This window comes from Phaseolus vulgaris, chromosome 9 (genome assembly GCF_000499845.2).
Source record: "Phaseolus vulgaris cultivar G19833 chromosome 9, P. vulgaris v2.0, whole genome shotgun sequence".
In the NCBI taxonomy this organism is placed as follows: Eukaryota; Viridiplantae; Streptophyta; class Magnoliopsida; order Fabales; family Fabaceae; genus Phaseolus; species Phaseolus vulgaris.
Window position 1 is genome coordinate 35,141,913 of NC_023751.2, and position 27,458 is coordinate 35,169,370.

At 29.0% G+C, this 27,458-nt stretch overlaps 3 protein-coding genes across 3 annotated transcripts; 1 reads left to right on the top strand and 2 right to left on the bottom strand.

Annotated features, from left to right (window-relative positions):
* Positions 1-324: 324 nt before the first annotated feature.
* On the bottom strand, positions 325-4,577 carry LOC137821316 (nucleotide-sugar uncharacterized transporter 1-like). The gene is made up of 7 exons (XM_068625836.1): positions 4,209-4,577; positions 3,397-3,548; positions 3,073-3,281; positions 2,911-3,004; positions 1,939-2,105; positions 1,661-1,831; positions 325-923 (listed from the first exon to the last, which is right to left on the bottom strand). The coding sequence occupies exons 1-7, from the start codon at positions 4,279-4,281 to the stop codon at positions 647-649; spliced, it is 1,143 nt and encodes a 380-aa protein (XP_068481937.1). The 5' UTR covers positions 4,282-4,577; the 3' UTR covers positions 325-646.
* A 2,732-nt stretch (positions 4,578-7,309) lies between these two features.
* On the top strand, positions 7,310-8,105 carry LOC137821188 (uncharacterized). Its single transcript, XM_068625661.1, has one exon. It carries the CDS (start codon positions 7,404-7,406, stop codon positions 7,932-7,934), a length of 531 nt encoding a protein of 176 aa, XP_068481762.1. The 5' UTR covers positions 7,310-7,403; the 3' UTR covers positions 7,935-8,105.
* Positions 8,106-13,533: 5,428 nt separating this feature from the next.
* On the bottom strand, positions 13,534-17,140 carry LOC137821836 (plant intracellular Ras-group-related LRR protein 6-like). The gene is made up of 3 exons (XM_068626608.1): positions 16,877-17,140; positions 16,297-16,466; positions 13,534-14,317 (listed from the first exon to the last, which is right to left on the bottom strand). The coding sequence occupies exons 1-3, from the start codon at positions 17,072-17,074 to the stop codon at positions 13,645-13,647; spliced, it is 1,041 nt and encodes a 346-aa protein (XP_068482709.1). The 5' UTR covers positions 17,075-17,140; the 3' UTR covers positions 13,534-13,644.
* Between the last annotated feature and the right edge of the window lie 10,318 nt (positions 17,141-27,458).

Sequence of the window (27,458 nt, forward strand, 5' to 3'; positions counted from 1 at the left end):
AAATTAGTACGAAATGAAAATTAATATGTAATATTTGTCTTATATTTATTTTATTTTTAATTTATTTAATTTTATTTTAAAATTTAGATAAACAAATTACTAAATTTTGCAGGGCATCTCTGATTTGGTGGTTGTGTTTGTTTCCCATAATAATAATAATAATATACTTCACACTTCTTGAACAGTAATAATTCGTCAAAATCCAATTTTGTATGCGCATCAAAATGCATAAAAAAATATTTTATATAAAAAGTTGAATCTTGTCATCAAATACTTGAACTGTAATAGATAAGTTGATGATCACTTTATCACAGAAAGACGAACACCAGGAATTTGTTAATGCCATTGAAGACCAATATCAATTTTTGTTCTCGGTTACAACAAAATGCAGCTTTAGCTCCTATAAAAAGCCAAAGGAAAAAACAATTCTAGCGAGGAATCCACCAAATCATTCATGTACAGTTGGTGTTCCAAGTTTCTCAGAGCAGTAAGTGGAATAGGGAGATCTATATATCCAACTACGTCTCTTGATCATGTATTGTAGCTTGACAAGATGGTTAGATCAGAATCTAGAATCAACAAAAAGAACCAGAATGTTTTCTTAATGTGCCATACAACTGCATTTAATGCAGGGTTAGATACTTAGTTAGACAGATTCTGCCCCATAATGTCCATCATGGGTGCTGCCATTTTCTTTGCTGAGTTTAGATTTTGGTAAAATAGAAGCCTGTTGTCGAGGTGATGGCTTGTTTGATTGTTGCCTCAGATTAAGGTAAGTGTAAATAGACATGCCAGCAATAGCTGTGAATGCGCCACAGATACTGATTTTCCCAGGATTGGATCCAAAGAGATAATAGTTTCCTAGAAGGAGGACACAGGTCTTGAATTGTCCAAGGACAACGTGGGAGATGGCAGATGTAGCCCTGCAAATTCAGGGTTGAAGAGAAAATATATGAAAAGCCCAACTCTTTAGAAGATTAGTAGACCACAGTGCATTCAGCCAAAAAAAACAAGATGACAATAATGTTCTGAATGTCACAAAGAATATCATCCAAAACATAGCACTCAAATGCAAGTGGTGAATGAATAGATTAAATTTGCTACACCAAAATTCATAGTAAAGAATCCATCCTAGTATTGTCACAATTTTATAAAAACATATATACAAGTTGACACTCGATTCTTGTATTGTGAACCTGGCCATAGAGTTCAATGTTAGTAATTTAATTTTAGCACATAATTATGCAATGCCATCTAATACAAACTTAAGTTAAAAGCAAATGTGCCATCACTGGTACTTTTCAGGTTCAAAGAGTGCTTCAGACATTGGAAATGGATTACTAAACTTTAGTACTACTAAAATATACAAATTCCAAAAATGCTTTAGGTCAATGGGATGCCAACCATAACAGGGATTCAGACTCTTGACTTCAAGTGATGGTTAAAAGCTAACAGTTCCGCGAGGCCTCAAGAAGTGACAGAACCGAGAAGAACATAAAGAATATATCAAATGCACCTCATGTTCTACTACAGTCTTACAATCTAGACAGCCAGTAAAATAATCAAGTGCCCTATAAAGTTCAACAGGAAATATTTTATGTAAAAGAAATTGAAATATCTTTTCAAACAAAATTATTGAACAACTAGAAATCTTACGTACCCAAGTGCTAAAGCACCAGACCACTGAAGCAAGAATCCAAGGATAGCTGATGCAAAAATCACCAAAATATTGCTCAAGTTCCAGTCAAAGGAGAGAACACCAGGTGGGTCTAAGCAGGGTAACATAGCAGCCAGGAAAATCAAAGTAATGGGTGTTGTATTCCACATTAGTCTGTTTGATCAATCCAAATTAGACTAGATAGAAAGAAATTATCTTATCGAAACTAAGAATTAAGAAGGGAGATGACGATAAAAATTATAAAAGGTGTAATTACTCACGACAAAGCAGTCCAGTTCTCTTGTTGCTGCAGTCTAGACCACAAGATTTTGTTTACAGCACTGGGAACAATCCATGCCAATGCTACACAAGCACCAAATACATGGAACTGCAGATCAGTCACAGTTGCCACAGCAATACCAATAGATACCACCGTTAATGCTAATGTCTGAAAAGTTTCAAATTTTCTGGTAAGCATTTAAACTTTAAATATCACAAAAGTTCCCAGAGGGAAATTGCTCCAGAATATAGATTGCACATATCATTAGTAGCAAGAAAGTATAAGCCAACTAAGTCAAGCAAAGGTTTTAGATAGGATGATGACAATAAGGATTCCAAAAACAATACACCTTTCGGCCCTTTACATAAGAAACAACTGAGCATATTTTTTACCTAATTATAAGAAATACCAATCCATTTTAAGAGTATATGTATATCCTTAATTTATTGTGAAATCTATTAATGAGATGCTCACATATTCTCCAAGCAAGTGGATGCATGTATTGACTTATTAACAATACAAGTCACTAATTGGTAGAAAGAAATTATCCCTTGAATTTTGTGTAGAGTCACTAAATATTACAACTAGGTACTTTCTATGGGTATTTTAGGTTAAACTTCAAGTATTAACTAAAACTAACTACTTTCAATGGTTGAAGAATTTGTTATTTGTTTTTTTTCATATAAAAGACCGGAGAGAGTATAATACAATCTAATAAGTAAAAAGCATTATTATATGATCCCAGTGGCTAGAACCCGTTAGCAACCACAATTTTGAACTGCTTACATAGGACTTTGGATACACATATAATATCATGTCACATGAGAAATAACATTAAATATACTCAGAGATTAAGTTATCTTCCACAAAGATGTAGGTGCAAAATAGGTGTTAGGATAAAAGAAGACCCATATATTCCTACTTATCTTTTCCTAACGAGAAATAAATTCAACACCAAAGTGAGTGCATATACCTTTGGGAAAGAAACTTTCTTCCTATACAATACAAATTCTGCAAAAACTATTGACGGTGTCACTGCAATCTTTGCCATCTGATAGAAACCAATGCTGAAGGTATAGAAATTAAATTAACAGTATAAAAAAATACTTGAATAAAAATATGAGTAGTTGGTTACCTATTATACTTCAAGCTGACATTAGCAAGGCCCGTGGATAGAGACATAACAAATCCAAGAGTAAATAAAGTAGACAGTCGAGTTGATTTTGAGGAAGGAGAAGCCGGAAGGAGAGAAAATGCTTTTAGTAATGCCATGAAGAACCAGCTCACTACATAGTGAATCAGTGTAAGAAGTATAGGAAATTTGAATTTAACAGTTTGAAGCACCTAAAACAAACAAGAAAAACCCAAGAAAGTCAGCAAATAAAAACCATGATACATTGAAATTTCAAAACAGAACACAGCTTAAACCAGATATAGGGAGAAATAAGAGTAAACAAACCATTTTGTTCATGAAAATAATACCAACTGCAACCAGAAAATTGAAGGAAAGTGCAACAGCTGGACCACATATGCGCTGCTGTTGACGCTTTGCACCTTCAGAGGAACGGAATTGATTAAAAAGAGAAGCTCTCACATCTTCCAAAGCTCTTCCTGCAATTAGAGGATGATTTAACTTTGAATTGACTGTTGAGTGTAAACACAAAGGAAAAGCCAACATTAACCATTGATTATCCAGATTAGTTTCAAGTAAAACCAATCTGAACCATTTATGTATGGTTGTGTGGCCAAGATTGACTCTTCTTACTTTCCATAATCACTTGTAAGGCATACAAACATATGTTCATATTTTGCATTTCAAATGTGAACTCAATTTCTACACCTACTACAAGGCTTTTGATGGGATTACAATGAGACACATACACTAGATTCTACTCTATAATTAAATTGTGCTTAGCAGGAACAGCAGTTACAGAAATATCTCCCTTATAAGCAGCAAAATAAAGGAAAATACACAACACCAGAACTTAAAAAAGTATATATTATCTCTTCATACAAGCTTAGAAAGATACTGAAGTGAGAACACGCTCTCAAAGGAACTAATCTGGACCATACACCATTATGCACAGCAACCTTCACTGATCATTACCAAAACACAGAAACACAGTTAATAGTGTACCATCTAACCAAGCCCCATTTGACAAAATGGTCCAAAATGCTCCCCAAACACAAATGGGCAAGAATGTGAAAGATAGAAACACTCATAAACTCAAGAAATTTGATGAAATAATAAATATAAAAAAAAAAAACAACCTTTTTCGCCAGCATCGCTGTCTTTGCGCTTGAGGATCTTTCTGACACCTTTCCTGATGAAGAAGCTAAACATTTTACAATTGCAGAGGGCAGATTGTTGAGACCAAACCCTAGAGAAGAATTCCAAGGAAGCTGAAAATAAATAAGTAAATTAACGAATGAGTGAGTGAGTGTGTGTGCAAGCTAAATTGCTGTTTATGCCGTGTTTGGTTGAATTCAAAATATGCAGAGGGGTAGACGGAGAAAAAAAGGAATAAGACAAAACAAAAACAGCAATGACACGTGGCGTTAAAACCGATAACAGCGGAAAATAGCAGCTGTCGGAACTCATATTCATCATAGCGCGTGTTTCATATACTTACTTCAGATACCACTTAACACCTAAATTTTACTATATGTTTGGTTTCACCATCAAATTTCGATTCTGAATTCAAATTAAAATTCATCATGAGACACCCAAATGCAATTTTAGATAGGATCAAAAAAAATTGAGATTTATTGTTAAAATATTTTCATTAAAAAAATATAGAAATATAAATTATACTATTTTGAAATTCATCATGGTGTTTCAAAACCACATATTTTAAAGTTAAAACAGTTAACTTAGATATAATGAGAAGATTAATACTTTAAAATAAAAATAAAAACAGAAACAGGAAAGATAAGATGATTAATGAAAAGTTTAGAAGTTAGTTAATTATTTACTAGTTCTAATAATAATAGGAAGTGATAATAATATATGAATTTATTGGACCACATTTATACAAAGTTGTTGTTCCCTTTTTGAGTGCTGTGTGTCGGCAGAAAGCTAAGTTCCCCCAGTCTGAAGAAAATATCTAATATCTAAAATAAACTTTAATAATAAAATATAAAATTGTATAGCCCAATTATATTGGTTCTGTGGCTTTGTTTTTAAGTGGAAAATAGGTTAATTCCGTGAGAGAGACTCATTAGTGAAGATACATAGCAAACAAGGTGAGAATAAAGACAAATTACTATGATTTGTGGTACATAACACTTTGGTAATTTCCATAGATATTAAAGTGTTAACTCTACCTATTTATTTATTTATGTGAGGCATTTCAAATTCTTTGTTTTCTCTAATCATAATATAATACTTAATTTCGTCCGAGTAAATAAAATATGTGTTTAATTAATTTGAGAAAAAAATATCAAATAAATTTTTTAAAATAAGGAAATTATAAATAAAATAAATACATAATAAAGTTAAAAAATATATATAATTGTGTTTTTCAAGATTACAAACTAAAAAAAAGCGGTTTTTTTTGTGGGCTGATTCATTCGGCCCAGCATTTCTAATATTTGCCTTTTGGCAGTTTCTTCCTGTACCCTTATATTTTTCTTCCTGCACTCCCATAATATTACGCAAAGACAAAAATAACCCATTATTTTTTGAAACCCCCCAAAATGAACTTGAGATCCACACTACTCTTTCTTCTTTCTTTGCTCATAGACTGCAAACACGTATTCCATTTCTCTGTGAACAGCACAGTGCTGCTCCATCTCAGCACAACAAGGTCTTTCTTTTGGTGGTAGTCAATAGTGTCTCGGATTATCATTTCCACAGTTTATATCCAGTATTCCAGACAATGCAATTCGGTAATTTTATAGAATCAAGAATTCGCATTTGTTTTTTCACATTCCAGATTTGAAAAACAATAAACCTTCTAGATTTGGAAATCTGTAAATCTTTCAGATTGGGAAATTCGTAAATCTTTTAGATCCATCAATCTGTAATAGAAATTAGACTTCCAGATTCGACAATCCAGAAATCAACAATACAATTTATTAACAATTTGCTTCCAGAATACCTCCTCATTCAGAAAACAGCATGATTCACTTTCAAATTGATGAATCCGTAACACAGTCCACCATGGTGCCCTTTTCCAAATAAAAGGTTAAGGCCAGTTTCGAAAATTTTAAAGTTGTGGAGGTGCAGGAAGAAAAATATAAAGGTGCAGGAAGAAGAAACCTCAGCTTTTTAATCTGGGCCCATTCGTTTGGCCCAAATTTTCTATTATTTGCCTTTTGTTTTCGATATATACAAATTTTGGGATAATTATATGAAGAAATATATTTTGAATAATAAAATTAATTTATTGAACAAACTATGTTGAACCATAATAATTGGATTTTTTACGTTAAGTAAATGAAAATGAAAAATAATATATATATATATATATATATATGAAATTGAGGTGATTATATTATGTCTACTTTTATATTATTTATTTTATTATAATATTAGCAATAGAAGAATATTTATACATATAGAGTAATTAATTGGAGCACTAAGTGAAGTGTTATTTATAATTAATTAGTTAAACATAATTTAATTAATTACAAAAAAATATTAAATAATTTAGTAGCACATTGATTAAAGTTTCTAGATCAACTTTTAAATTTTAAATCAAAATCATTTCAAGTTTTTTTTTGGAAAATAGAATTAAAAAACTAAATAAATTTGTCGTGCTTATGGTTTAATTCAGTTTGCTTCAATTTTAAACATGAAAATTGTAAATTAATTATAAGGAAGTAAACAATACAAGCTTTAATTAACTATTTTTTTTATTTGAATTGTTATGGTAAAAAGGTTTTATTTGTCAATCAATTAAAAAGAACTATTATAGAAGAAAAAAATAATATATATCACAATATGTAATTAAATAAAATTATAATATGTACATATTTATACACACTGTTTTTCTAAATTTTTAAATAATTTAAAATGTAGTTAAGTGTTTTATCAATATTTCGAGAGTGAAATACCATTTTAGTGTGTACCCATATATATATAACTTTGTAACGCTAATATTTAAAACTAAGGAAATTCTACATAAGCATAAGTCATCAATTTATTAATCTAAAATTCATAAAAGAATATAATATAAGTGGTAATTTTGATACTCAAACGAAAAATAATTTAAAAATAAAATATTCGAATATTTCCTAGCTTTGAGAAAACTAAATTGGAAATTTATTAGTATATTTAATATATAATTTAAAATAAAGAAAATAAATGAAAAGGAAAATCCACGTAAGCCTCTGAAATAACCAACCAATCACACACACCATGTGACTCATACTCACTCACCCTTTCTTTCACAGTTTCACACTTTCACACATAACTCAACCAACTCACTGCTCCTCTCTGTGGAAAACCCGACCCGCAAAATGCGAGCCAAATCGGAGCCCGCGGCCCAACCTCCATCCTCCTCCTCCGGCGGCGCTTCCTCCGGCGCGTCGCTGGATCCAATCTTCCACCTCCTCCGCGTGCTCCCCTTCAGCTTCCTCCGCCCCCCGCGGCTCCGCCTCAAACTCCCCTCCCTGACCCTCCCATCCCCCAACGTCGTCTTCGCCCTCCTCCTCCTCACCTACTTCATGGTCGTCTCCGGCATCGTGTACGACATCATCGTGGAACCTCCAGGCATCGGCTCCTCGCAGGACCCCCACACCGGCTCTGTGCGCCCCGTCGTCTTCATGTCCGGCCGCGTCAACGGGCAGTACATCATCGAAGGCCTCTCCTCCGGCTTCATGTTCGTGCTCGGCGGCATGGGCATAATTCTCCTTGATCTCGCGCTCGATCGCAACCGCGCGAAGTCCGTCAAGGTCTCCTACACCTCCGCCGGCGTCTCGTCCATCGTCCTCGCCTACGTTATGAGCATGCTCTTCATCCGCATCAAGATCCCCGCCTATCTCAGATGAACTCGTGCGCTTTAAGTCATTTGTAGTTTCACTTTTGATGAGGTTTCGTTTTCGCGGTTTCTAGGGTTGATGAAATTACATGGATATAGTAATTGAATCTGATTTGGTGTTATTTATATGGGATGTACTTTTTGGAGTAAAATTAATATGTCACAGCTGTGTTTTCTTGTATTTGATGTGCTCTCTGAATGTGATTCGTGAGTGTTGTTTGGATCGTTGTTAGTGTTGATTGATTGTGGATTGCAGCATGTTTGTTAAGGTGCAATCCTCTTTGGTGAACTACCTCGTTCTTATACACTCTCACACCCTACACAGTGTTTGGATGTTTTCTTCATTATTACTATGAGAGAGACTATTAGATTTGGGATTGCAGACAATCCCAGGAGCGGAAAAAGCTGGACAGTGAAAATGGGAGTGGCGATTCGATTATGGATTGGCTGATTGTTGTGTATGTGTATGAGCTTTATCTACACTTTTTCTAGTTTAGCTGTGGTTGTGGTATGATCTTGCTCTTCCTCTTGTTGATATGATGTGTGTATCCCTCTGTTTTGTGATTGAATGTCCTGCATTCTTCTAGCTTCAATTACTTAGAACAATAGTAGCTTGTGTTGTTGACCGCTACAAACCCACATAGGCCTCTCTTGTTCCAAGTAAAAATTTCCCTTCACTCCTTCCTCTCTAACACATGCTAGAATCTAAGTACTTTAGACAGCAATTTATGTCTTTGTTGTTTGTGAACTTTAGACTTGTTTAGATGAACTTCGCAATAAACACGTTTAGAAAAAGAAAATGAGAAGAAAAAAATGAAATAAGTTTTCTATAAACTAAAACTAGTTTATAGTTAAAATCATCATTTAGTGAAAACTAATATGAAAAAACTTTTACAAATTGATTTATGCATAAGAAGATTTAACTTAAGAAAAAATTTATATTAATTCTTTTGTTCTTTTCTTCATCTAGAATATTTATCGACCTTACTGCTTATAATAATCTTTCTTTCCTTATGTATGTCCTAGGGATGTCTGCAGAGCCATAAAATTTACTTGATTATTGCTCACCTTGCTGTTGATAATTATCACCAGGCTAATAGAAGGTGAAAGTCTCCTCTTTAATACCCAGTTGATATTCCATAGAACATGCATGCAATAGAATTATCAGAGTGGAAGATTACTTTCTTTTTTAGTTTCACTTTCAAATGATCTAGGCAAATCAGTCATTGCAGTTTTTTCCTCATTACCAAAAGCCTTCACTCAAGTGGCACCAAGTTCTTTCTCACTAAAGCTGATTTGCCCACACTTTAGTCTTCCATCCTACTTCCCAAACCAAGCCTTAGATGCCATTAGTAACCCTGAAACCAAAAGTTTAAAAATTGTCCACACAAAATGATTTTTGGTCTTGATTAGCTTTGCTCTTTTCTTCCCTCATTGTCTTTCTCCAGCCTTTGTGGCACTTTCTTACGGGACAGATTCCCCTTGGCTATGGAACTGAATTTCCTCTAAATTACTTTCTCCCACCTTGCATCCCGCATTGTCCAGCATAGGGAGTGGCAAACAGGTTACTACTGAGTCTTGTGGCTAATGGCTTCTCAAAATATTATTGTGATAGAAGTTGTGATTGAAACAAATCTTTAAATCGTGTATATGCAGTATTTCAAGCTTTTGGAGGAAGATTTATGTTACGAATTTAATTATGACCTGTGAAGGTTATCAGTTTGAGGTTTCTCTTGCAATCAGAAATTCAACTGTTTTTCACCCGGAGATATATATCTGTTTTTTGTGAGAGTGCATTATGTTAAACTGTCTAAGTTTGGCCTGCTTGCACTTTGTAATTTTATAGATACTTATTTCTTTTTATATATTTCTATACCAAGTGACTGTGTCAGCTGTTGTATACTCTTGCTTTTTAATGCCTGATATATGGTACTCGGGGATCATAATTAAGGGATCTTGGTTTCATTAAAAATCTTTTTTATAGACATCTTTAATATACTCGAACACTAGTTGAAAAAGTGAGTCCATAGCTATTCTTGACAAAATACTTCTTAGACATTGTTATCAAAAAGAATAAAAAAGAAATTTAAAAACAACTTTTATTATAAATAATGTAACACTCTTAACATTTTTTTCTGTGAGGCTTGATTTAGTATGACTTAACTGGTTATATTTTTAACTTTCAAAATGTTTTTAAAATTTCTGTTGTGAATTATAGGAAGTTGTAGAACTTAACAAAATTGGTTTTTTGGTGTGAATTATACCGTCAATTGTGTCTATGTGTCCTATATTTTGCACATTAACAATGTCTGTGTTGGAGTTTGTGCTTCATTGATAGCATTCTTGGAGTGTGGTTCAACCTTGAACTTCGTCATAGGTGATTAGTGGATGTCTGAAATGGTGGTTTGGTTTATTGTTCTACTGGTCTGCATGTGATAGGAACAAAACGTGCCTCAAAATGGGATGGCTGATCATTTCATGTCCGTTTTGCCTTTAAAGATTTTAAAAAAATTCTTTCTAGATATTCATATCACTAAGCCAAATCACAAATTTCTGTATATAAGTCTAGAATTAATATGTCACTTCTACACTTTGTTCTTATCTGAAACTTTGAAACTTTATCTGGACAACATAAATAACCTTCTAAATGTCAAGCTTCGTAAACAAATATAAATAAGTTATGAATTTCGATACTCAGTACCATTTACAGAACACCATTCCGGACATGAAAATCTATAACTCATAACTCACTTATGCAGATGGTCATCCAGAATCTTAAATGAAGTACGAAAATAACCTTTCAGATATCGAAATCCAGAACATATAACAATCACTTCTGGATTTTTGCTTAACGGTAAGCAAAAATGAAATAAAGGACAATGTTGAATTTTAAATTTTGCATTCGGGACATGTCTTAAATGATATGGTCCAGGAAAAAAAGTTGTTAAATGGGATAAGTTATCAGACTTAAGGTCCAAGCCCAAATCTAATAATAATTTGTGTTTTTCTTTGATAAAAGGTAGAAGGGGTCAAAAGAGGAATTTGGGTTGAGGAGGCATTTTTTGGAGGAGCCTCCACTCTTACCTTTCCATATCTCTTAGCTCAACCTTCTGTAACCATGGGATCCATGGCTACCACATTGCCCTACTCTTCATTTTGGAGGACTCTGAATTGCCTTTTCCAGAACTATAGGGTTACCATTTTGTGAAGGAAAGGCAGTTGCAGGTGGGGGTTTATCAGAACTCATTAAAAAAATAACGAAAAACAATCTAGAAAATATAACTAATTAAAATTTAATTTTTTTAATCAATTTATATTTTTTTTCCCCTAGATTTGAGTAGTTTGGTTGGCATTGTCATTTCAGAACGGTTCAAATCAAAATCAAACATTTAAATATTATTGTATCATTTATTATTCCTCTATATACTATAGAGATGTGTGTAAAAGAGGATAATCTAATGTATTTAAGTGTACTGCCTATAAATTTGTGACAAAGGATCAACATATTAATAAGGTTGAGGAAGAGTTTTCTTGGTAATGTGAACATTTAATTATCATTAGTCTTGAGGAAAAAAATTGCTAAAGCAAAATAAAATATTAATAGAAACAAAGAATACTAAGGCAAAATAAAATACTACTAGAAGCAAAGAATACAAAAGAATTAACTTTAATGTTTATGTTTTTGAATTTTGTTTGTACAAGTTTGTGTAAGTTTTGTTAAGTTTATGAAAAGTAAATCCTAGGGGTTATGGAATACTTATGACACAATGTATATATCTTTGTTATTTAACTTTCCATATTGTTGTAAAAACATAGAATAAAATTATTTAACATGATATAATGTTAAGTTGTCATGTAAAAAAAATCAAATACATATACTAATGTACTAATGAAAAGTTATATGATAAAACCACAAAACTAATCTAAACAACCCATAAAAATTGATTTAGTTTGGTTAAAAAAAATTATATTCAAACCACAATAATGAAATTAAATTATGGTAGAATAAAATTAGACATGAAAAATTTAAAAATCTAACTAAATTGCATTAACAATTATTTCATAACTAACCACATTTTCATCACATTCAACCGCCATAATGGATTGTTTTTAAATAAAAATCAAATTACCATGTAGTATACTACTAATAATATTTACTTAAATAATATTATTTACTTTTTAAGGTCAGAATTAGTTCCTGGAATTATAAATAAAGAAAATTGTTAATGAAAGAGAGAAATGTAAAAAATTATATTAATGAAAAAAAGAAGTAAAATAATTAAGAATATGCATTTATACATTTATATTGTTGCCCTATTTGTGTGGTGTGCTGGTTTAAATGTTTTTTAAGACTATAAAAGTTAAAGAATAAAAAATAGATTAGGCCTTATTTATAGATAATTGTAAAATACAACTAAATTTTTTTCGTTCTATCGGTTAGAAATTAATCTCACTTGTACTACAGCAACTTTGAATCACACTTTGACTCTCAACTTCTTTCATATATTTTGTTGAATTTTTTTCTCTTGGTTGATATTTTTAATTGGATATTATTGTTTGGGCTTAGACTATACCTAAAATTGGTTATATAATTGTTGACGTGTCCGTCATTGGGTCGCTTCTTTTGGTCTCACTCTAAGTCTCCTTTCTTAATTTGTTGGTTCTTGATTGGAGTTGACATGTAAAAGATACTTCGACAATCAAGTAAGTACTCAGCATTCAGAGTATATATTAAAGAATTGGTTCAAAGATTACCTTACTTTTGAATAAGGTTTATTTATAGTGTTTGGTCATGAGTCATCGGTAGTAATTGGCCGAATCTATCATATGTCAATGTTAACTTATTTTTAGGGAGATTTCCTGATTTCTTGGGATGTTATCGGATGTGTCCTCAATTCGTATGGAGTCTTTACCGTTGCCTTAACTGTTATTGATTGTAACTGTTTTAAATATGTTTTCGACCGGTTGGTTACCGTGACTGAGTAACGCAACTCGTCCGATGCCGACTAATATAGTTTCTATTCAAAGAAGCTACACAAATTTTTATTCATTAACATGATTTTGGTTTTTTTTTTCAACATTTTTTTACCACACGTCCTTCTTATTATCCTTGAAAGAATTATATTCAAAATTCATAAGCTGAGTATTTTTACTTATTTCATCAATAAACCCATAAAACATTTTAAGCATGTATAACAAAAAAAAAAGTGAAATACCTTTTGATCCTCTAAAAATTCTAGGTGTTTGCTGATTGATTCCCAATTTTTTTTATTGCAATTTGGCTATTAATTATATTAATTATATTAATTATGAATGATATCTAATAAATTCTCGATTTTAATAACATAATAAAAGTGAACTTTAAATCTTATAAAACCTAGTTATAAAGGAGATTTGCATTTTCTTATAAAAAAAGATAAGATTTCAATAAAAAATGAAGTCACGTCACAAAGTAAGATTTATCCCATTTCTTGTGTTGATAATTGTAACACCTTGATCGTTGGAATCCAGCACAGAGAACCAAACCATTCAACAACGTAGTTCGTGCCATCATAATCTTTAACATCTTCATGCAACATATTCAATTTTTTCAACTCCATGCAACATAAAAAAAAACTCAATTACTTATGAAAATCAATAGTAAGATTATGAACACAATCGATCTTAGTTTATGCAATAACTAATTTCTCTGGAAACGACAGTGATTTACAAAAGCATTCTCAGCTGAAGGAATTGCGGGGCGACGAGAAGAACCGAAGGGGTGAAAGCATGCCCATGAAGCCCGGCGAAGCAAGACCGTTGATATTCTGATGCTTAAGCATGTTGTAACCTTCTCCTCGTTTCCCTCCTCTACCTTGTTTATCGAAGGTTCCACACTTGACCATCTTCATCATCCACCACCTCTTCTTCGTTGGACGTTGATCACTCGAGTTCATCTTATGGTGCAGGTACTCCATCACCACATGCAGTCCCTGCTCCACCACCTCCATTGAGGGACACACCAAAGGGTTCCCTTCAACACTGAGCTTCTTGAGGTTCTTGAGGCAGCCAATGGAGTGAGGCAAGGTCTTGATGTTGTTGTAGCTGAGGTCAAGTTCGAGCAGGGACAAGAGGAGCCCTATGGAATAAGGGAGGGTTTCCAAGTAGTGGAAGTTCTGGCTCACATTCAGAGTCTCAAGGTTCACCAGGTTCTCTAGGTCCTCCGGAAGTTCCCTTAGGCAATTCAAGCGTGCATCAAGAACCTTCAGAGATGTTAGGTGTGAGGTTGAGCTTGGAAGAAAAACCAGCTTGTTGGAGTTCACTGACAGCTTCTTCAGGTTTATCAGCTCAAACCCTACTGTGTCTGGTAACTTGCTCAGCTTGTTGAAGTTTGCATTCAGTTCTTCTAATGCTCTGATCATGTCAAATCAATCAACCACCATCAAAAATCATATATGTATGAACTAGTATAAAGATGTGAAGATTAATAATGAAAGATCATGCAGAATAATGCATAATTTCCCTCACTTTCCATTCTCAGAAAACAATAGTTTCACCAACTTAGAGTTCTATATAATTTTTCATATGATGGATTTATAAATAAATACATATAATATATTATAAATTTGAAATTAAATAATGTAAAAAAATATTAAAATAATAGTTGTAATGTGGTTGTATAAAGAATTGTAAAGATATTATTATCTTATAGATTTTAATTTCATTTGTTTAAATTTAGAGTTTATGATTTAGGATAGGGTTTATGATTTAGGATTTAGATAGATTTTTGATATTTTGGAAACACTTACTCTATTATTTTTAAAAGGATTAAAACATCTATAAAAATGTATTTTAATTTGAAAGGAAAAGCATGATGCATGGCATGTTGAATTAGGATGGAAAATGATTGAGGAATTAGAATATTAAATGGAGATTATTCTTGTGGTTACACATAGTCCATTCATTTGACTTGTATAATATTGTAGAATTATTATTGATGTGCCTTTTGACAATGCAAAAGGTTGAGGTGTTAGATCATCAATTATAATTGGCCAAGAGTGTTTTGTTCAGTCATGCATTCAAACTCTTCCTTTACAACACCATTCATTTCAATCAAATTAACCCATATTTCAAATTTGTATTAATTATTGGACCTACCTTTGATTTTGATGTACAATCCAAAATATAACTACAATCACGGAAAATAATATAATATAAAAAAAAATGAAGTGTTCGTTTTTTCAAACTGTAACCCTTGATATCTGTGACTGGCAACCCACACTTTGGTTAGATTCTCAAATTATTTAACTCCATTTTCTTCAAAAGAATAGTATATGGGTTGCTATCATCAATACATTAAATAGCTCTAAAAATCTTTTAGACTATTATTTATTAAGCTTTCGAATAGGAAAATGATAGTGTGAGAATTTAAAAAAGTTGTGATAAGTTTAAAAATAAATATATATAATAAAAAATAAATTTATAATTAAATGATATAAAAAGTATTAAAATAATAGTACCGATGTAACGTTATATAAAAAAAAAAAAATTTGTCCATATCATTGGTCTTTCGAATATGAACATGGAGAAGGGTTTTTGCAGACTTTCGTACACAGAATTTCAGGCCGTTTATCACAAAAGAAAAATATAAAACGGAAACGTACGTTTTCTCTGCAAATTGTTTTTTATCATGATAACGTAGACCACAGGAAGAACCTTTCATATATATATATTTATAATTCTTTACTTTTAAAAAAAAAAGTATAATTCAGATAAAAAAATGTCGTTTTATATTAGATTTTAAAATAAATTCTCAGTGGTGTTTGATTTTCGTAAAAAAATACTGTTTTTTATGGTGATGTTGTTCTTATATATTTATTTGTGAATTTTATAATTTTCTATACTGAATTGACTCTTCCCTTTTCTTATAGGGTTGTGAATCCCAAATAAACAAATAAATAATAAAAAACATACATATTACAAACCAATAAAATAATATTTTAGTTATATTTAACTTATTTTTTGAATTTTAAATATCATTATATTATTATGTGGTTATGTGTTTCTAATGTGTGTGGTGTGTAAAAGAAATCTTTTCCCTTCTTATATCTCTCCCAAGTACTCAAAAAATGTGTGAAACTTGAATTTCTATTCTACAAAAGTGTATTCTACCATTTAAACCATAAATTGATTAAGTTTGTTGAATGCTAACTTCCTTAATTTAGTATAAGATCAGAAGTGAGTTAAATGGAGTAGATAGAAATAATTAATGAAGCGATTTGAACAGGATTAGTTTTAGCTAAACAGAAAAGTTTATAATTAATATATGCAGATTCCCAGAAGTTGATGATATAATTATAGCAGTGGAAAGAGAAGTGGTGAAAAAAAGATACCTGCAATTCTCAATGGTTTTGGGAAGGAATTGGATGAAGTTGGCAGAGACATTTAAAACCTTAAGCTTAGAGAGACAACCAATGGAATTCGGAAGAGACTTCAGCTGGTTCGACCCAACATCCAACACCTCCACATTTAGCAGTCTCGCAGTTAAGGATTCAGGAATCTCCTGTAACAATATTGACGAAAAACAAGTTCAGAAGTAAACAAACACTTCATTCCAACCTTAAAAAAAGCTATAAAATCAAAATCTCTTTATCAATACTGAGATTGGTTCCTTGATTCTTGAATTAATATAACCATAGAATGAAAGAGATTTGAGACTTCTTCTTATTCTGTATTAAACCAGTCATTAATATATATATTCATGACATATCCTTCAAAACTCATTTTTGTAACTGCATATATAGTAATAATATACAGTCAATTTTGTGTGAGAAAAATTAATCAGGAATGACTCTGTCAGATGCACAGAAAACTGGTATTATCAGGTTTTGAGCTTCTAAATAGACAGAAACATGATTATTTTGCAGAGATAGGTTTGAGAAGTGATTTTGAAAAGGTGGAAAGTGAAGGTACCTGGAGATTGTTATTAGACAAGTTCAACTTTGAAATGGTGGCTAAATCAAGAGAAGGTTTGGGAAGAGAGTCCAAGGCCATGCCACTCAAGTCCATGACCTGAAGCCTCTCTTTCTCCATGCCTTTGTTTCTCTCCCTCTTCTTCATCATCATGGGTGGTTGATGATGATGATGATGAAGCTGTTGCAAATGGTGCATATCTTTTCTTGGTTTTTGACTTTGAACAAAAGCTTGAGAGAGAAGAAGAGAAGAAGGGTTTGGATTATTATATAGTGTGAAGAGAAGAAGAGAAAGGCCAAATGGGAAAACAAGATAAGACGTACGGAATAGGAAGAGATGTTGATACAACACTGACGTGGCATCAAGTAAGAGAGCCGTAGGGTCAAATCTTGCTTCCAGACCCACGTTCTTTACTATTTACCACCACCTCTTAAATTCACATATATTAATAACTTCTTATTCAAAAAACATTAATTACAATAAAAAATATATACAGATAGAGAGAGATTTTAATATATAAAAAATTCCATACAACACCTGTTTCTGTGTTATTTCTTTTCTTTCACTCTTACCAATGTTCTCTGATATTCACCAATTATTTTACTGAGCTGTAAGTATGTAACGTGATTTATATATTTAATGATTATTTAATATGAGATTTAAAAATTATATAAAGTTAATATTTTATACTGGGAAGTGGTACCTTGACTAAAATACTAATAAAGGTTAATAGAAATTAAAATGGAATTAAGAGAACGTGGGGCTACAAAAAGAATTTTCAAAAATATTTCTTTTGCAATAAAAATTAAATAAAAACTGGAAAATAGAAGAAGCTTTGTTTTTCTTTTTAACTATGTTATTGGTATGAAATATCTTTATTTTACAACCATGAAAGATGTTTTTACGAAACATCTTATAAAGTTGCAGTGGCTTTGCTTTAGATTCCAGAAATTTGCACACTAAGATTTTATGTTCACATGTTATCAAGGGTAGTTATAGTATTCTATCATACACATTAATTGATTATGCTCATAAAAAAAAATTATTATGGTTTTTCTAATTAGGTTGTTTTGTAAAGTCACTATCTTATTTTAGAAAGTAAAGTAAATTGTTATAATAATTGATGATAAAAATATTTTTGATATTTTGTGTATATGAATAATAAATCGAAGATCTGTTGAAAAATCAATGCTATTTTTTTTATTAATGACTAATATTGTTTTATTTTTACTCTTTTGGATAAGCCTAATATATTTACGAAAGGTACATAGAAGATTAGATACATGGTTGAATGAATCTTGTGGTAGGAAAGTTAGAGTCATGTTTGAATTTATTTAACCTTTAACATCACATCAAATTTTAATTAGCTTGAGTAAGGTCAATCAAATTTTCATCAAATATATTTATCCAAATAAACCCAAACATTTATTCCTTTTTTCATTCCAATATTTATTAATAATAAATTTAAATAAAAAATAACTACACAGAATTTATCCTAAATGTTTTAAGGAATAAAAATAATTTGAACACAAATATGGAGATACATATCATCTTTAAAATGTAGGACACGAAGAAACATATTTATATATTATATAATTATGAATTATATAAATTGATAATAAAAAATTATGTACATGTTTCAAATTTTTTTTTACCAAAAAGATATTTTTCATGACTGGTTCAAAAAGATTTTTTTTTTAATTTTATAATCATAATAAAAATTTATAAATAAGTTTGAATTTTTAGAAAATTAATGTATTTTTTTTAAAATTGTGTTAGACTCGTGTTAGAATTGTCAGAAATCCAACAAATATTTTTTGAATTGGACACGATATGTGTCCTATGATATACGCATGTTAGTGTCCAATACATTTGTCCAACACAAACACATTATTTAAGTATGAGGAGTGTCTAAGCTTCATATTAAAAATAAAATGAAAATTTAAACTAAGTCAGATTATTTTTATACAAATATAAATAGAAGTGTCACTAATTAGATGAAATTTGTTTTGATATTTTGACTCTGACCTAATATTGTACCTAATCAACCTGGCACACCATATAAAAAACAAACACACTTGTGTAATTAAAAAAGGTATCGTTTTAAAAATAAGAATAAATAATGTCCACATAATTAAGAATAACCGTCAAAATAAGAAATAATTCTTTTTAAATTATACTAAAAGAAATTGATTCTTTCCATTTATTATATATACATATTTCACAATGTCAAAAACTTTATACCCTCCATTTTATAATAATCAACTCAAAAATTAAATTTATAATACTTTTATATTAATTACTTGTATAAAAATTATTATATCAAAATATATAAACCTCCAACTTCAAAAATAATTCTACTCAAAAAATAAATCACTGAAATATCTATATATTCACTTTTTTACTGTATTATTTTATTTTAATACATTGTATTTTTTTAAAATATAATATTATAATATACTGTTAGGTGGATATCACATTATTTATTCATTCCTTTTTCATATGATTATCCAACCTATTTTATTTTTTATCTTCGATTTATTTAATTTTTTAAATTAATACTTGTTTCTTGATTATGGATATAGTAAAAAATTGATTTGTATAGAGTAAACGTGAGAAATAGATAGCTAAAAAAATGATATATAAAGTTGAAAAAGGTTCTTCTTATCTGTCTTTGCGTGCCGCGAATCTTGGACTTGTTGTGATTTGTGTTGAGTTTACATAAACAATCATGCATTTCATTATGTTCATTCACATTTTTATGCACACACCATAAGTCACATTAATTTGTACAATTTTTTCAACTCTTATTATCATTTTGAATTGTTTAATCTTGTTAGACCAAATCAAACCTAGTTGGTATTGTCACACATCAATCAATCTCTACAAAATTAAGATTATCATTGAATTTAGAGTTGCAAGGTCAACAACTCTAAGATAAATGTCCTACAAATCATGCATAACATTCCAAAACATAGATCATGATGTTTTTATTCCATAAGTAACATGTGAATTGGATTCAAGATTTATATCAACTAAAAATATGATTAAACTATATGTATAAATATTACTTTATAAATTCATTTTATGAGATTAAATCTTAATTTATTTCTTAAGATAATAATATCAAAATCTATCTTAATGAAATTTATTAAGTTTATTGTATTATATATTATCTTATCTTATAATTTAATTTTGTAGAGTTGATTTGGAATTAAAATTTATTTTGTTCATTATAAGAAAATCATCAAATAGCAACCAACTTTAGAGACAGAAAAATAATTAGTCACTACATTAATTAAATTAGATACTATTTTAGAAACTAAAAAAATATTGATATATTTATAAGATGATGTCTAAATTAACTACTATATTTTAGATTATAAATTAGTCTCTAAAAGACAAATTTAAAATATAAGTAATTAGTAGTTAATGACTAAATACTAATTTAGAAACTATTTTATAAATCTATATTAATAATATAAACTATTATAAGGTGGATTTTAAACCTAACTCAACCCTATCAAATCAGCTCATGAGGTGAGGTTTGCCCCCACTTATATACAATAAATTGTCCTCATCTTTAGTCGATGTGGGATTTCCAACGTAAACTACTTTAGATATTAATAATTTTTAATTTATAAAATGATCTCTAATTTAGTCAATATAATAATTAATTATTTTAGTTTTTAAAATTAATTTATATTTAATGATTTTTTTAATGTGATTTCACTTTAACTATATGATTTTGCATTTTAAAATAAATCACAACAAATTAATTTTATTTTATTATGTTTCATTCATCATGTTTTAATAAGAATGCTAGTTACTTTTTATACTATATATGGTATCGTATGCTTAAAAATTGTTAAATTTTTGGACAAATATTGTTTTTAGTATAAATATAAATAGTTAAATTATACAGATAGTTATACCATTTAATGAGTTGTTTAATTATGATCATAAACTTTGGGCAACAATTTATTTTTTTTACCTAACTTTTATTCAAAAGTTGATTTTAAAAAATTGGTCAAGTTGAAAAATAAACTTTGGAGTGCTATATACATATTATTGAACGGTAACATAAAAAAAGCCGTACTTTAGAGATAGAAGAAAATTCAACTCTTCTTACAAAAAGTGTTAGCTCTAAATTTTTGTTAATACTATTAAATGCTAAGTTATAACCATCTTTAATTTGTAACTTCTTAAAGTTCATTTAAACGACTAAATTAGCTTTTTTTCTGACTTAATTAATGATATAGAGTTAGAATAAAATATATTTTCCATCTAAAAGATTTGAAGTTACATTAGTTTCAGTAAAAAAGAAAATAATCAATTTCATTCTCAAAAAAATTAAGATTTTTTTTCTCAATATAACTCTTTAACATTAATTTGAACACAAAAAAAACAAGTGTTTACAATTTAATCTTATAATAATTCCACAAAAATATCAAATAAACATAATTAAGTAAATTAAAATAGTAAGGGTAAAAATTGGTCTGTAAACCTAATTTACATTAATTCAATCCATCAATCGTACATGAACTTTTTTCAGTTAAGTCTATGGACTTGTTTTTAAGTCTTAGGTGAGAAAGTTTAAAGGTTAAAAGAAGAATGATAAGTATATTTTAAGTTTAGTTTTAAAGTTATAAATGGAAAAACAAATTATTTTATTCTTCATTTATCTTGATTTACTATCTTTTTAAAACTATTTTCTTTTACTTTTTCTTTACAAGTTTGCAAAGTTTTACTTCATCTTTTGATTAGTGATTCTAAGATATTCATGATCAAGCTTATATCATTGAATGAAAACTTAGTTTGGGAATATTAAGTTTCTTTTCGAATTTCTAGTTCTCTCATCTTCTTAGGTCTTACATGTGGGTTAAGAAAGTTCTATGAGACTCTCATTTTGTAGTAATGTATTTATTTGCTATGTTTTGACTCCCTAAAAACAATCTAAATGATCTTTTGAATGTAATTGATTCATCATTCTCTTCGGAGTTTAGTTATCTTCAAGAGCAAGACAACTTTAATTAAAGGGAAACTAGTCTTTGTATCATATTCTAAATTAGGTTTTTGTAATTATTTGATTTTCTATAGGATTAAAATTTTCAAATGAGTTATGAATTTAACTCGTGTTGGATCCAACACTTATTACTAGGTAAAAAATTATAGTTGATAATCAGAGCATAATTTTTTTTATTTAAGAGTGTAACAACTCAAACATCACGATTGAATTGTGACTTTTCACTCCGCCATGGGATAATCCAAAGATCATGATTGGACTGTTACGTTTCTCCGAACCTCTTCAAATATATATATGGTTTGGATAAAAATGAAATTGATGGTATTGTTTCACTCCAATTGTGTATTTTAATGTTGTTTTGAGTTGAACAAATTGTATGTAAATGTTTGTAGATTAAAAGCTAGCAATAATTATGGTTATTGTTTGAATTTGGTCATGTTTATCATAGGAAATGCTATATGTTGAAATGAACTATTTTACCTTAGGAAACTAAATAAATTGATTGAAATACTTGAAGAACTTGAGTTTTAGTAATCTGAATTACCTTGTGGTAAAATTAGATTAGGTTGAATTATTTCCAACATTTCTAGGATAATGGTTAGAGAAATTTTAGTGATGGTCAAGAATCTGTCAATAAATTTACTATTTATTACTTAACATTAACATTTTGTTGCAACATGGACTTGAACCCAAATTTCATAAGTACATATATAATCTATAAGCACTATATAATTTTTTTAATCGTCATGTTATCATTATTATAATTATTCTTATTCTTATTAATAGTGTTAATAATAATAATAATAATTTATTAATAATATTAATAAAACAATTATTATTCACAGTTTGCAAAAAGAAAATCAGTTCTTAGGCCTAAATTACTTTTAAGTTTGCAATCCCAAAGATTAAACTGATATGGAAATATTAATTTTGAAATTGGTTAGTTCATCATCACAAAGAGGCTAGTCGATTTCGTGTAATGTATAATTTTGCCTATTTTTGTGTGTGAATGGAATGTGCTGTTCATCTTTTTGTTTATAGAGAAAGATTATTATAAAATAATATAATTTGTGTTGTATGTAACAACTCGGTTTGTAATGTGCAGGTTCAATGTTCAGAAAATTGATCGTACATATAATATAATAATCATGTCAACTTTTAAAATACTTTTAAAAATTATCTTATAATAATATTTTTTAAAAAAAATCATTTATACTAGAATCATGAGCATATATGAAACATGTTAATATACATCTATTGAGATAAAATGTCTATCAAAAAATAATATTTTATGTTATTCATAAATATATAAATATGTAAAACTGATGTTTAAAGTTATTATTGTATTAGAAGAGAAAAGACATTTTTATAATAAAAAAATATTATAAAATAAATTATGTCAACTCTTATAAGAGTATCACTACAAGAAAATCATGAAATAAAAACTAATTTTAGAAAAAAAAAATAATTAGTTGCTACAGCGATTAAATTAGATACCATTTTAGAGACTAAATTTTATTATTGTTAAATGGTTTCTAAATTAGTATCTAATTAACAACCAAGGTTTTTGCTACCAAATTTAAAAACTGAATAATTGGTAGTTAAAACTTTGGTAGTTAATTAGATACCAATTTAGAAACCATTTAACATTTAAAAACTATTTTTTTTTTAGTTTCTAAAATGATCTCTAGTTTAGTTACTATTACAACTAATTATTTTGGTTTCCAAAAGTTGATTTCTATTTGATGATATATACTAAGACTTTATAGTCTTTGTAGGAATGTTAATTTAAATTTTGATAAATTATATATAGTTATTGATGATTTTTTTATAAAAAAGTTGGAGTACTTTAAGTATTCACATATAATATTTTTTTTTGTACTTTTAAAAGAAGATATATTAAAAATATTAGTCTTCCAGTACAATTAATATAGTCTCATATAGTTCAGGAGTCGAGGTTAAAGGTAAGGTATATATTCTTTCAACTCATCAAAATAATTTTAAGAATAAAACTATGACGGAATACTGACCTCTAAAGTGAACAATACCTCATATGCAATAATCAATCCTAACGATATTATTTCTTAGACTTGAAGTCAACAAACACTTTCGTATTAAAATTCTTGAAAGTTAATCAACCTCTCAACTAAATACCTTAATAAAAAAAATATTAAAAAAGCATTGGCATGTTTAATTCTATTGCATATGTGAAGATGCAAATGTTTAAAAATAAAAGAATGATAATACATGTGCATTTGTGTCTAAGTAGTTGTATTTGTTTTAAAAAAATGTTTTGGAGAATCTTATGTGGTTGAGTTACACACAAAACAATTCCACAAATTGTAACAATTTTGTTTGTTTGTGGTGTCTAGTAGGTGTACTAGGTCATCCAATGTTTTTGTTGCTTCCAAATCTTAAATTTTGCAAATCCTGTGATAAAATCTCAATATAAAATTACTTTGGTACAACTTTATCTTTCTTTGACTTTTCTCTATTTTGTTTTAATTTACTCTGACTTTAGTCTAGTTTGCTATTTTTATTCAAAATAAAACAGCTAATATTCTTTACTGTTTATTTCCCCCTTTTTCCGTACAAAAAAAATTCAACAAAGGTGACTTTACATCTGGTCAACGCTGGTACACAGTACGTTAGAAAACGGGCATTAATTTTTTAATGTCCATTTGGGAAATTTTAAAAATCAATTCCCATAAGTATTTGTTTCAAATTTAATATTATTTTTATCTAAAACAATTATTTTAAATTATTTATATGTGTTTATGAGTATTTTTGTGCCATTTATGAGTTGTCTTTATTGAATTGAAATATATTTAGTTTTGTTTTGCAAATTTACTCAGTTGTTGTAGCCAAAGTAAACAGCAGTTGGAATTTAATATTTTTAAAAAGTTAAATATTTTATTTACACTCTTTTTTATTATTTATTTATTTACTTAAACATTATATATACTTGTATCAAAAGTATATATATTGTAAATTAAACCCACTTTACTATATCTACTTTAAAAAAAAGTCAGTCGAAAAAAGTTGGAAACACATACAGCTGTAAACGTTGACTATATAATTATAATAACTTCATAAGGTTACTAAAAAATTTTAAATAGTATTTTGATTAATTGAAAAGATATTTTAAGGAAGTTCTTAATAAAAGTTGAAATAAAAGTTAATATCTTAAAGTAAAGTTTATATTTCTAAAAAACACAAAGTCTAGACCTTAACTTAACCTTTATTAAATAAAATTCTTGTTTTACCATATGCTTTCTTCAAAATATCTAATTTGCATGAAAATTTGGTCTATTATATATGCTTGTGTTTAAAAAGAATGTTTTGTTATAAGACCACCAAAATATTGAGGTTCTTATCATATTATTGGCCTATGTTAAAATTTAGAATTTTGTTTAACATTATTATATAATATATTTGTAACATAGTACCATGATCTATATGAGGACAAAATATTAATAGTTTATATCGAAAAGTAATGCATGAATATTAAACATGATGAAAACCATTCAAGTTCAAATCAAGTGCTAATTACATCATTTGGATTAATTTTTCACCTTGAGAAGGAACTATATTAGTCATAATAATGTCTTAGAATTTGTCAGAAGGTTTTGGAGTCCTTCTAACCTTGCAACAAGTCAAGTATTTTTGGAATTTCTTAATCCATCTTTCCAAGGTAACTCATTATTTTGCCAACTTTCTAATGTGTTTACAAATAAGCTAAAAGTGCATGTGGGATTGCAACTTGTGAATAGTCATATATAAAGCAACTCTCCCACGCCCCATAATTACCAATCAATAACTTTAATTGGACCAACATGACAAACAATAAACATAAATCAATTGCTTACTTTAGAATGTTTGAAGTCATAATCTTTTTCATTGTCTTTCATCACTCCCAAGTAAACCATGAATGAAGAAATTGTTGTTTAGTGGTCTTTGTAATAGCTTGTGATGCAATTTACACATATATGATGAAGCCTAAGTACAAAAGAAGGTCATACAACACTGAAGTTCAACACAATTTATCTATAAAGTATAGTGAAAATTTAAATTAAACTTATATTTTTTCTTACCCTCCACCATATGGTTGAATAATAAGATGATTCTTGGGTAGAGGTTGTTCCTCTTTTAAGTTTGAATTAAGTATGCAAGTAGACAAGTTTGATGATAAATTATCTTGTAATAATGATGGGACTCGTGTACATTGGGGTTGTGACTGTGATGTAGCTGCTTTTATGAATGCAGTTCATTGACTTTAGTATATCTAAATAACTTTTATGCAACCATAAGGGTTTATGGATATATGTTATTGATGAGGATGAACTTGTTGACACATATACTTGGTGATCTAAACTTGAAATTGATTGGTTCGTCCCAAGTTTCACTTTCTTTGTATCATGAATTGTATCATCTCAAACAATGACAGTGGTGAGATTGTCCACAGTGTATGACTAAATTGTCCCTTATTTTATCTGAATTGGATTGGTTATCAAAAATAGTGTCTTACATAAGTTTACATCGATTAAAGATTAAGATAATCAATTAAGATATTTCATTGTATATAATTGAGTGAAAACTTCATTCCATTTGAGTTAGGTTTAAAATCCACTTCATAATATGGTATTAGAGTCATTTAAAATCTATCCTAACAAGTGTTTAGTGAGCTTATCAGGTCATCCGATATCAGACCGTTTTCGAACCACTCATAATATGTTATCCTACACAAAACAAATTTCACTGGTTCTTCCAACACCTCTATGTGATTTTAAATATATCTATTTGTGTATACCTTTCATTTAGATTAAATAATTGAAAGCTAAAATTAAATCTGAGATTATATATCAAATTATACAATCTAAATCATAAATTTAATTTATATACAAAATGTATAATTTCGGATCTGATTTTAACTTCTCAATTATTCAATTCAATATATGCATTAAATTTATATTGTAAAATCTTGTATAATCTGATATTATAGTCAATTGTATAATCCCATATTATTTTTTTAATAATATATATATATATATATATATATATATATATATATATGGATCCGTTATATAAGGAATTCGTTATATATAACGGATTATCCAATCTGAAATATTAACAAGTATCAATACTACACAATAAAATAAAAACAAAGTCTGATGTGAGGAAGATTCACATATCTTACCTTCACAATAATAAAAGTTCTTAATGCTGATTGTTATCGATGTAATAACCTCGTATTGGAAGATAAACTATATTTTTATTAATGCACTTTAATCATTTTTGGTAACTTTATTTAAATTTTTAAGAGAAAAAAAAATTTCATATTTATTGAGGTTTCCTTCACTTCCATAATGTTCATTGTATTTAAAATCTACAATAATCAATATATATATATATATATATATTTGTCAAACAACTTTTCAAGCTGTTAAAGAAATCCTGTTAGAGCGAAGAACTTTGTCAAATTATTTATCCTAATTTTCAACAAGTACTTGAAAAAAAAATACAATGTATCATTGTTCCAAGTACCAATCAGATCAG

Bases quoted from the DNA above. Each gene is read 5' to 3' on its own strand.
- LOC137821188 (XM_068625661.1), top strand. From the start codon at position 7,404: ATGCGAGCCAAATCGGAGCCCGCGGCCCAACCTCCATCCTCCTCCTCC.
- LOC137821316 (XM_068625836.1), bottom strand. From the start codon at position 4,281: ATGTTTAGCTTCTTCATCAGGAAAGGTGTCAGAAAGATCCTCAAGCGC. The intron at 3,549-4,208 runs GTTGTTTTTTTT...CTCTAATTGCAG, and splicing joins CAGCGATGCTGGCGAAAAAG to GAAGAGCTTTGGAAGATGTG. The intron at 1,832-1,938 runs GTGAGTAATTAC...TTGATCAAACAG, and splicing joins GAGAACTGGACTGCTTTGTC to ACTAATGTGGAATACAACAC.
- LOC137821836 (XM_068626608.1), bottom strand. From the start codon at position 17,074: ATGCACCATTTGCAACAGCTTCATCATCATCATCATCAACCACCCATG. The intron at 16,467-16,876 runs GTACCTTCACTT...ATATTGTTACAG, and splicing joins TGTCTAATAACAATCTCCAG to GAGATTCCTGAATCCTTAAC. The intron at 14,318-16,296 runs GTATCTTTTTTT...TGACATGATCAG, and splicing joins AAAACCATTGAGAATTGCAG to AGCATTAGAAGAACTGAATG.